At 41.8% G+C, this 12,133-nt stretch overlaps 1 protein-coding gene across 1 annotated transcript; it reads left to right on the top strand.

Moving 5' to 3' along the window:
- The first annotated feature begins 2,562 nt into the window (after window positions 1-2,562).
- Window positions 2,563-3,727, top strand: LOC100667049 (olfactory receptor 1A1-like). The gene has a single exon (XM_003416830.3). It carries the CDS (start codon window positions 2,731-2,733, stop codon window positions 3,724-3,726), a length of 996 nt encoding a protein of 331 aa, XP_003416878.2. The 5' UTR covers window positions 2,563-2,730; the 3' UTR covers window position 3,727.
- The last annotated feature ends 8,406 nt before the right edge of the window (window positions 3,728-12,133 follow it).

Raw genomic sequence — 12,133 nt, 5'->3', positions numbered from 1 at the left:
GTAGGAATTGACTCAACAGAAAGAGGTTTTTGCTTGTTTTTAAAATTTATCTAGAATTCTTATGTCTTTAAAAAAAAAAATGAGACCTACCAACATCAGCTTAGCCTGCTATGTTTCCAAGAATTCCACCTCTGAAATCTTACACTGCCATACCATATGAGCTAACCATATTCTCTGAGCCGCCCAGCTTTACTCAACACTTCCAACCCTGAGATATCATAATTCTGTGTGAAGATGGACAAAGGCATTTCAGGAGAAGAAACCAAATTCCTTTAGAAGCAGAGGTGAGAAAGCACATCATATTTTTGAGAAAGATAGTTAAACCTGCATCCCCTGTGTCTAGAATATAGTTCATATGGACTGTAGCAGACACTGAGAATTAGTGACTGAACTAATTGTAGATTGAATTAATTATTGAGTGGAGTTCTATTTAGAAAAACTAGTGAATTACTTAGGATAGTGTGGACTACAATAACAAATAGATCATAGCTCCAGTGAGTATTTCTAGTAGTAGGTGGCTCTCCTGGACATGAAAGAAGAAACAGGGTTTGTTATGAGAATAAGGTTCTTGCCTCTCACTGGTCAAGAATGCGGAGGTAAGGCATGTAGAGGTTTCCACATGAGCAAAGCTTTATTGAAGAGGCTTGCAAGTGGAGACGAAGAAGGCCTACAGCAATGCATAGCCCCGTCTCACAGAACAAAAGATGGGCCCAGGTTTGTAAAAGTTCTTGGGCGGGAAAAGATTTATGTTTATTCACAGGCATAGGCAGGGATATCTTAACTAAGGTGCACGCAGCAGCTTTCCAAGACGGCTCCTGTTTCAGAGGCCTCTGGGATTCATATCAGGACTTATGATGGGCTGTCACGCCTGCGCAGTCTCCTGGCTACCGCTGCAGCCCCTCACTGCACCTGGTGGAAGGTCACAGGTGGATGTTCTGTGCATGTCCCTGGGGCTAGTTTTCTCCAGCTGCTTCTGAAAGACAACTTTAAAGAAGTTTGTGGTCTATTTTCTAATACCACTCCCCATTGTTCTGGGGAATGGCTTTGTTTATACGCCCTGGCCCATTTCTTGTTACTTTGCAGATTTGGGGGGCCCTCTGTTCTCTGTTTAATAAGTCCGTAGGTTCCATACCCAGCCCCCTATTACCTCTCTGGTAGTATAGCCTATCTCTCTTTTACTTGCTTCTCCTCTAACCACACTGGTCTCTTTGCCATTCTTCAAACAGGGAACCTCTGATCTCAGGGCCTTTGGTCCCTGTCTTACGTTCATTCCACCAAGTGACTCCACCATCCCACTAAGCCTCTATCCATTTCCACTCAGCTGGCAAAGGGGGAAAGAGAGTGTAGAAGAAGCCCAGAATTAGAACCCAACAATGGATTGGCTAGAAGTTAGTCACGTGACCGCATCTCACTATAAGAGAGGCTGGGAAATGTAATCTTGCAGTGTGTCCAGGAAACAGAGAATAACATAGATTTAGGTGAGCACCTAGTAGTCTCTGCCACAATCCCTATAGTCCCAGAGTGCAAGATAGATCAAGGAGGTGGACAACTATAGTCAAACAGTTAAGGGAGCACTAGAATATTTCAGGTAGAAAATGTTGATGATCTAAGCTAAAGCACTGAGACTATAACAGAAAAGTGGAGCTATGTAGTAATTATTTCAAATGAAGAATCAAAAAGATCAGATGGACAGGTGAGGCGTAAAGTGAGTGAATGTGCCCATAAGTACCTCACGTGTGTGGAACCCATGGAATAAACCTGGACTCAACTCAAGAAATATTCAACACAAACTTATTGGTTTCAACAATGAAAAATACTCCATAATAATCTCTCTGGATGATATAAAAATAAAAAGATGTGGTTTTCCTCCTCAACAAAAGTTTGCAATTCTACTTAGGTTGGATATGCAGAGTAAGGGGTTTGGTCAGACATGTTGGTGGGATGATTGAACATGGAAATATGGGAAAGAGAGATCAAGTCTACAGATAGAGCCTTCAGAGTCATTGGCAAAGTGGCAGCTGAAGCCATGGTGGAGCTGGATGAGTCACCAAAAGAAGGAATGAAGAAAGGGAGGAGAAAACCAAGAAGAAAAGCTTTGTGATTGCATATATTTAAGGGCTTGGAAAAGAGATAAAACCTATCAAATGAGGTTGCAAAAGTCTACTTTGAAAATGAGACATATGGGAGGGTGGAGAATCCACTGGGCTGGTTTTTCTCTTTGTGATTTATAATTGGCCAATACCAATATAGATGTCTGTCACCTCGAGGGCTCTGGCTCACTCTGAGTTTTGTCACTGGACCACTTCCTAATTGTCCTTGGTAGTCCTTCTACTGACACACCCATTACGCTGGAGTCCGTTGTCTTAGATTCCAAAATGCTGTCCTTTCATTATCATTAATAAAATTAATGTGTACTTCTGCTTTCTCCATTAACTTGTAAGGGCACTGAAGGCAGAGACTAAGCCTCATTTCACCACGTTTTCTCCAAAATCAGTGCATTCTTAATAAGTACATGTTCAAAAAATAGATTAATGCAGTGCATTTTTCTCAGATTTCTGATTTTCCATGAGGGCTAACAGAGTGTTCAGCAAATGGAGTGTGTAGGGGTGACGGATCATTAATCCCACTAACCAACAGGGAATTTTTTCCCCAATACATTGGCTCCCTCAGGATTTAGTAAACCTAGGTAGAGAGGTGGCTGAACTTTGTAGTCAAAGGTGGTGGATAAAGATGACTATTGCACACAGTAAATTCATTAGTAATCTGGACTCTTCTCTCTTTTATACTAAAGGAGCCATGAGGGAAGAAAACCAGTCCTCTACCCTGGGATTCATTCTTCTGGGAATTTCCAGGCAGCAACAGCAGGAAAATCTCTTCTTCATCCTCTTCCTGTTCATTTACCCCAGCACACTGATTGGAAATCTGCTCATCATCTTGGCCATTCATTCTGATGTTCGCCTTCACAATCCCATGTACTTTTTCCTTGCCAATCTCTCCTTTGTTGACATCCTCTTCTCATCTGTAACTGTCCCTAAGATGCTAGCAAACCATCTCTTGGGCATCAAAGTCATTTCCTTTGGAGGATGCCTAACACAAATGTATTTCATGAGTGCCCTGGCTAACACAGATAGCTATATCTTGGCTGTGATGGCATATGATCGTGTGGTAGCCATCAGCCGCCCTCTTCATTATACAGTAATTATCAGCCCGAGGTCTTGCTTTCTGCTTGTTGTTGGGTCTTGGGTGATTGCAAATGCCAATACCCTCCCGCACATTCTGCTTACATCTAGTCTGTCCTTCTGTGGCAACCAGGAAGTGGCCAACTTCTACTGTGACATTCCCTCTTTGCTCAAGTTGTCCTGTTCTGATATCCACTTTAATGTGAAAATGTTGTACCTAGCCACTGGTGTTTTCTGTTTGCCATTAATATTTATCATTATGTCCTATATCCGGGTCTTTTCCATTGTCCTATGTGTTCCATCCACTAAGGGGATACTCAAAGCCTTCTCAACCTGTGGCTCCCACCTCACAGTTGTTTCTTTGTATTATGGGACAGTGATGGGCATATATGTCCGTCCTCTGATCAGTTACAGCCTAAAGAATGCAGTGATAACTATGATGTACACAGCAGTGACCCCAATGTTAAATCCGTTCATCTACAGTCTGAGAAACCGTGACATGAAGGCTGCCTTGGGGAAACTCTTCAGCAAGAGAATTTCATCATAACCAATGTGTGGTCATACATTGGGAAGGGCAGTCACCATTAGACATGAACTGAAGAGTCCAGCCGCAATGTCATTCCCTGCCAAGAAATCATCGTTGATCTTTCCAGCCAGAAAATTCTTCTGCTCAAAAATCTTGTAATACTTTGATGAGACATCTTACTGACACTTTGTACATATTGTTGCTCCTTTTGGCAGAGCAGCAGTTCACAAATACTGGGTTCATGCCCCAGTTATGCTACTGAATCACAGAATAAAGTTGAGAAAGTATGAACCTAGGCTCCCACATCTACCTATTAGGAACAATACGTCTGTCCTGCCTCCCACACAGGGTTGAGAATATCACATAAGCTCATGCTTTTAGGGATATAAGTCACTATTGAAATGTCATTTTTTATTGCACTATTGCATTTAATCATCCCTACTATTTTTTTTTTTTTTTACTAAGCTCCAACCAGGCCATAGTGGTGCAGTGGTTAAAGAGCTTGGTTGCTAATCAAAAGTTTGGTAGTTCTACTCCACCAGTCAGTCCTTGGAAATCCTATGGGCAGTTCTACTCTCTTCTATAGGGTCGCTATAAGTCAGAATCGACTTGGTGGTTATGGGTTTGATTTGTTTTTTTCTACCCTCATACAGTAGTGGAGTTCAACTCCCCTCGTCTAACTTTAAGTTAGATGGAGGAATAATGTCAGGTTGTTACAGTTCATGGCATGAAGTTTTCCTAAGAATCTACAGTTCCTTTTTAATACTATCCTCCTTGGTACTTATTATTTCATCAGTGAAATTACAACGATCTTAAGAATCTATATGTATATTTGTGGCTTAAACTGCAGAGAAGAATTACTGAACTTGCATATCAACTTAATTATTATTTGCTCAGCTATCTTCTTTGATTCTGCCAAATATGCTGTCCTGAAGTGATTCTTTAAATTTGTACTTGGGTGCTAACCAAAAAGTTGGCAATTTGAACCCAGTGGCACCGTGAAAGAAAGGCCTCGTGACCTGCTTCAAAGACTCAGCCAAGAAAACCCTATGGAGCTCAGTTCTAGTCTGTAACACCTTGTGTGGCCATGAGTGAAAGTCAACTCTGTGACAATTTTTTTTTTAAAGTACTTTAGGTGAGGGAGGCAGGGCCAAGATGGAGGAGTACTCAGATGCATCCTGTGGTCCCCCTTACAGAAAAGACCAGAAAAAACAAGTAAATTGTTTATATACGACATTCTGGGAGCACTGAACATCAAGGGCAAAGTTGACAGGTCGAACTGAGTGGCAGCAGGAGTTCACAGAGCAAATTAATTTCTCATTAACCAATTAATGCTCATATTGTTTTGTGCCATTAGTTGCCAACCCACAACATGTCAACACTCTCCCTTCTTGACCTTGGACTCCCCATTTCCATTCATCCAGCTTTACTGCCCCCCTTCTGCCTTCTCTTCCTTGTCTTTGGGCTGGTGTGTCCACTTAGTCTCAATTACATCGTAGAAGTACGTGTGTTATTGTTTGTTTTATAGACCTGTCTAATATTTTTTTTGTTTTTCGTTTAATTTACTTCATGTACTTAAGAAATTTGGTTAATACTGGAGCCTTAAGTCCCCATGATTGAGTAGGCCAGGGAAAGACTATGTGCTGGTCTGTCATTTAAGGTCCAGTCAGAAAACAGAAATCACACCCAGTATTTTCAACCAAATTATTTAGTATAGGAAATTGAATACACAGGTACGATGGTTAAGATTGTGTGTCAACTTGGCTGGGTCATGATTCTCAATGTTTTGGCAGTTGTATAACGTTGTGGTCATTTTTCTGTTGAAATCTGATATTCGAACACCCCCGTGATGGAATCTGCTGAGTGGTACTGGCAGGGGCGAGGCCTGGGGCAGCTTACTGCCACCTCAACTTTCTTCTCTCCACCTTCTGCTACCTCCTTCCTTCCTGCTCTCCTTGCCAAGGCTTTTGACTAGTTCTGGAACCTGCAGCTGCCTCTTGTTTATCTGACCTCTGGTACTTGGGACCTGAGCTAGCAGCTTACCTGCCAATCCTGGGATTCGCGGATCTTCACGGTTTCTGAGCAAGAGTCCTGCTCTCCCATCTGCCAATCTAAGGTTCACCAGCCCTTGCAGCTACCTGAATCAGGAGAAACCTTGCAGTCTTGCCAGCCAATCTTGGGATTCATCACCCTTTGCAGCCTGTGAGCAAGAGCTCTGCTCTCCAACCTGCCGATCTTGGGTTCTTCAGCCCCTGCGGCTACATGAATCAGGAGAAACCTCTATCCTGATCCACGGACTTGAGATGTGCCAGCCTGTACAATCACATTAGCTGTTTCCTTGATATAAATCTCTCTCTATATGTATATATCTATATGGTTTACTGGTTTTGCTTCTCTAGAGAACCCAGCCTAAGACAACAGATGTATCCTAAAATAGACTAACAGAGAAAAAAAGACAGCTACTGAATTAACCCAGAAAATACTAACTGCAGAAAGAAGTCATTTCCATGACGACTTCGGAAACAAGAGGGAAATGGTGGTGTTATCAGCACCTAGCCACTCAGAGGAGGGACAGCCACTTATCTGATGCCAGATCTCTGAGAGGAGCTGCTGAATAATGGAAGCTTAGTCCTCACCTGGTGACATGACTCAAATTTTCACTCCTGAGTTGTCTGAATACTCAATAAAAAATAAATAAATAAAACCTCTTCCTAACTATTCCAACTCATGGTAACCCAATATGTCACAGAGTAGAACTGCTCCATAGGGTTTTCTTGGCTGTAGTCTTTACAAAAGTAGGTCACCAGGCCTTTCTTCAGTAGACTTCTGGGTGAGTTTGAACCTCCATCCATTAGGTTAGCAGCAGATAACATTTAGGAATACCTTTCTTTCGTTCTGTAGTTTCTATTAACCTTTGCTATTGGACATGGAAATACCATAAGTCACCCCAGAGAATCTTCTAGGTTCCAGACACAATTCTCCTTGCCGCCATTGTGTAGCAACAACACAGTTTACCTTGGTAATTGAGATCAATCCCTCCAAACAGTAGATATACCACTTTTTTTCTGAATGACCTACAGACATGCAACAATTTGGCTGAATCTTAGCAACATTATATTCAATTCAAAAAAAAAAATGTAAATCCCACCGAACACTTCGACGGCCAGAGTAGCAGGTGCAGGGGTCTGGGGACCATGGTTTTAGGGGACATCTAGGTCAATTGGCATAACAAAATGTATTAAGAAAACATTCTGCATCCCACTTTGGTGAGAGGCGTCTAGGCTCTTAAACACTAGCAAGCAGCCATCTAAGACGCATCAATTGGTCTGAACCCACGTGGAGCAAAGGAGAATGAAGAACACCAAAGATATATGGTAAAGATGAGCCCAAGAGACAGTAAGGGCCACATAAACTAGAGACTCCATCAGCCTGACACTGGAAGAACTAGATGGTGCCCAGCTACCACTGATCACTGCCCTGACAGGGTACACAACAGAGAATCCCTGATGCAGCAGAAGAACAGTGGAATGCAGACCTCAAATTCTAGTTAAAAGACCAGGTTTAACGGTCTGACTGAGACTAGAGGGACCCTGGAGGTCATGGTCTCCAGACCCTTTGATAGCCCCAGATTGGAACCATTCCTGAAGCCAACTCTCCAGACAGGGATTGGACTGGACGACAAGATAGATAATGATACTGGTGAGGAGTGAGCTTCTTGGCTCAAATAGACACATGAGACTATGTGGGGAACTCTTGCCTGGAGGTGAGATGAGAAGGAAGAAGGGGACAGGAGCTGGTTGAATTGACACAGAGAGTACAAGATGGAGAGGGGTTATGTGCTGTCTCATTAGGGCAAGAGCAACTAGGAGTACATAGCAAGGTGTGTATAACTTTTTGTATGAGAGACTGACTTGATTTGTAAGCTTTCACTTAAAGCACAATAAATAAATTAATCAAAAAAAAAAGTAAATCCCAAAAGATTGTTCTTGGTACCCTTTTAATAAGGTTATAAACAGCTTTTTTGGTACACTTTCAAGCAATATATATATAGACACAATCAAAGTGCCCAAAAACAAAGCAAGGGAAAGAGCAGCACGGAATATAGGATGAGAGGAAACTCAAGAAGGGAGAGTCAGGGAAGTGGAATTGAGAGTACCATGCAGTTAGATATAGGTTATTACTAAAGTCTTAATTTTCAGGTTAGATGGTGGGTAATGGGTGTTTATGATATTATTCTAGGCAGATAGATAGATAAACAGACACAGATAGATATATGCTGCATAAAGCAATGATGAGAGATTCTCTGAATTCACGGATTGAATAAAGAGAGATGGTTAAGGGAGATGGTGAAACCAGGAGTTCAATTAGGCAGCTATTATAGCTATGTAGAGAAGAGGAAGTGAAGATCTACAGACAAAGGATTTAGATTCAAAATAATGTGGAAATAGAAACAATTGAAAGTAGTCATTTTTATGTAGTAGTAAATAAGGAGATGAAAATGTCTTCAAGGTTTGGAGGTTGAGCTACTAAAAGAAAAAGGATGTCTTTTGTAAAAATAGTGAACAAAGGGTAATAAAAAAAAAATAAGTTCTGTTTTCAATGTATTTTCAAGGGTTCCTGTGGGACACTCTCATGAAGGTACTCACTAAAATAGTAGAATGAAGTTGTGAAACTTTGGAGCAAAATTAACAAAGCATAGATCAGACTGAAGTTGACAAAGTTATGGAAATCAATGTAATTATCTAAGAGTGTAGAGTGAGAAGCTTGTAAAATCATGGATGAATGAATGTAGAATGAATGAATGAATCCTGTGGAAGAATGGGTGGGAATGGTAGTCTCAGATTACTTTAATTATCTAAACAAAATTGTGATCACAGTCCACAGAAAATATTTGCAGATTTTTGAGAGCTAAGGTATCATTTTTTCATAATTCTATGCTGTTGCACATTTCCTTGCCCCTCATGGATACACAATATATAAACCATGAGTCTGAGAAGGACACAAAGAGCAAAATGTGATGACTAGGAAGAAAATATTTATCATAGGATGTTGTCATGGATTGAACTGTGTCCCCCAAACATATCTGTCAATTTGGCTAGGTCATGATTCCCTTGTTTGATGATATGATTGTCCACCATTTTATCTTCAGATATGATTTCTCTATATGTTCAATTTCTTGTCACTACGATAGAATAAGACGGAATAGCTTCAGTTTCATTGATGAGGTCTACAAGATTAGGCAGTGTCTTAAGCCAATCTCTTTTGAGATATAAAAGAGAAAAATGATCAGAGAGAAGGGAACCTCATACCACCAAGAAAGCAGTACCAGGAGCGGAGTGCATCCTTTGGACCTGAGAGTCCTGCACTCAGATGCTCCCAGAACAAGGGGAAGACTGATGACAAGGACCTTCCCCCAGAGGTGACAGAAGGAGAAAGGCTTCTCGTGGAAATAACACCCTGAATGTGAATTTGTAGCCTACCAGAGTATAAGAGAAAAAATTTCTCTTTGTTAAAGCCATCCATTTTGGTATTTCTGTTATAGCTGCACTAGATGACTGAGACAGATGTCATCTTATCCATGTCTGGGAAGGCCATGACCTGGAACAGGAGCATGATCCAAATATAGGTCAGGTAACAGCACAACCACCAGGGTTTTGTGACCTGAAACATAGCTAGAGGAAAATGCAGTTTAACATTTTTCAGCATCAACCATGGCCATACCCACTGAGGTCAAGGTGATTCCAACTCACAGCAACCCTATAGGGCAGAGTACAACTGCCCCGTAGGGTTGCCAAGGAGCACCGGGTGGATTTGAACTGCCAACCTTTCTGTTTGCATAGTCTGATAGATTTTGGAGAGTTTTATCCAACAATTAAATGACTAGTGTAGGAGGTAGTAAACTACCAACATTTTAAAAATACTAACTATGTATCGGGCTCTGTTTTAAGAATGCTTCAGACATTACCATAATATCAGCATTACAACTTTATGAAAACGTTATTCATTATTCTTTTTGCAGCGGTGGCTTTAATTAATTAAGTTAAATAACTGTCCAAGGTCATACAAACAGTAAGTGCCGGAGCCAGGATTGCAAGAGCTCACGGTTTTAACCATGATCCTCTACAGAAAGGTAGTGACCTCTCTGTCACAAGACAGAGTAAATCATAGGACCATAAAAAGTCCATTCCTGTGTCGTGGATTCTGACTCACAGCGACCCTATATGACAAAGTAGAACTGCCCCGTTGGGTTTCCAAGGAGCAGCTGGTAGATTTGAACTGCCACCCATTTGGTTAGCAGCCATACCTTTAACCACTGGGCCACAAGGGACCCAAATCATAGGACAATGACCATCAGTCACGGCTGTTATAAAAGTTACACAGCCCTGGTGGCACAGTGGTTAAGAGCTTGACCGCTAACCAAAAATCAGCAGCTCAATTCACCAGCCGCTCCTTGGAAACCCTGTAGGACGTTCTACTCTGCCCTACAGGGTCACTATGAGTCAGAATCGACTTGACCGCAATGGATTTGGTTTGGTTTTTTACATGATTTTAAGAATCTAAAAATTTAGGATACTTACTACCAGCGTGCTGGACAACGCAAAGTATAACTACTACCCTAATATTCCTTGCGTGAGATCCTAGAGCAAAGATGAACTCTAATTCTTCTTTGCCACACTGAACACCAGAGAGGATTCAATGTGAGCCAGAAGAAAAGACCAAGAGTTCAACTCTACCTTGTAGTCCAAAGGGATGGTTCCAGAATTGTGCTGAAATGCAGAGATGGGACCCTCATTCCAAAAAAGATGTTAGAGTAGCCCACCCCAGAGCTTGGACCCTGAACACAAACCCTGTTGAATATCTTTTCCGAGATTCTTCCTCCTGGAAAAGAACTCTGGGAACAACTACATTTGGGAGCCACTGTATCCTCTCAGGGCACAGCTGGAGGGGTGTGTAAATGAGTCTCAACAATTACTCTGATTTTGACCTGAATGAAGACCAGGGCGAGATGTGTTTCAAGAGCCTTTATAACCTAGTGAACAATTCCAAATTGTCCCTATGATATGACCCTTGCTGCTTCTCAAGGAAGAAACTAGATGACTCATCTTCAGGGTCCATTCAGAACAGCTCCAGCTCCACAGGCCCTGTCTGCCCCTTCTGCTCCAAGGTTGGGAAACTCAGGACTCCTGTTTCCATACCAGTCTGGCCCTCTCTCCTCCACCTTGGAACAGAGGACCAGGGACCCACTCGCCAAACCGTCTGCTGCCCCTTTCTCTATCATGCTCCCAAAAAGCATTGTTGAATGGAGCTAGACCACCTGGCTGTTAATTTTTCCACTTATGGAAGGCATGTGGAGGCCACAGGGCCGGGGCTCTTTGGGGTACCATCCAGCTCAGCAAGAATCCTCAGGTAGGACTGTAGACGTTGCAGAAGAGTCTTCGCAACATCAAGGGATAGTTAGCCTTTAACTGAACACTTCTGTGCCAGCAACTGCCTTTCATGCAGTATCTCCATAAAAATGCAGTATCTCATATAAAAATAGGCCCTCACAAATTTCCAAGAGGTAAGTGGAAATATTTTGTCAGTTTTATCAGATGAAGAAAAAAATAATGGTGAAATGAATTTCATAAACTAACAGAGAGAAAGAATGGCAAAGTTATGACTAGAATCCTGGTTTGACTCCAGAATTCAAGTTCTCCAAGAGGGAAGAGATGGGGATAAACACAAGGCAGGGAGAAAGCACACGTGCGCTCCTCTTCTCTTTGTCAGAGCATTCTGCTTTCCCTCCTCCATGTGCAATCCAGCATCAGCAACCACATTGATGAACCAAAGGTACGGAAAACAGGGCTTTCAATTCTATCTGACAATTCTCCTCGAGCTCATGGCCATGAAAATGGGGTCAGAAATGGGTAGCTCTGATTTGGCTTTCTCAGACCTAAGCTGTATCTCCTGAAGTAACATTGTGAGTGTGTGTGTGTGTGTGTGTATACACACATTTTTAAAATCAACTTGAAGTTGTCCTTGCGCAAGGTTGACACTCCAAAATGTTGCCCTATTAATCAATAATTTAGTTTATATGTCCAAATCCCTGTGTTTACATTGAATAAAAGATCTCATATCTGTATTACCAGAAAAGGTTAATACAACCCTTATCCTCTATACTAATTGTTAGCACCTAAGGAATAAAGTACAAAGTTCTTGCTTTATCTCAAAATCCTCCACAATGTAACCCAAAACTTCTCTTCCAGGCTGATTTCTTCCTGCTCCCCTGCCTGTACACTCTGCTCCTGATAAAAATTGACCACACACTTTTGTCTGAATTTACACTCCATTCTCTGAACCCTGTCCTTGGGTTTTTCTCCACGATAAGTTAATGGAACTTCATTTGTTAGGTGATGGGTAGACAGTGAGTAATTTTAAACAGTCGCAT

This window comes from Loxodonta africana, chromosome 18 (genome assembly GCF_030014295.1).
Source record: "Loxodonta africana isolate mLoxAfr1 chromosome 18, mLoxAfr1.hap2, whole genome shotgun sequence".
NCBI classification, from domain to species: Eukaryota; Metazoa; Chordata; class Mammalia; order Proboscidea; family Elephantidae; genus Loxodonta; species Loxodonta africana.
The sequence above is the reverse complement of the archived record's forward strand: the minus strand, read 5'-3'. Positions and strand labels throughout refer to the sequence as shown.

Excerpts from the sequence above, each read along its gene's own strand:
- LOC100667049 (XM_003416830.3), top strand. The coding sequence starts at position 2,731 with ATGACTATTGCACACAGTAAATTCATTAGTAATCTGGACTCTTCTCTC.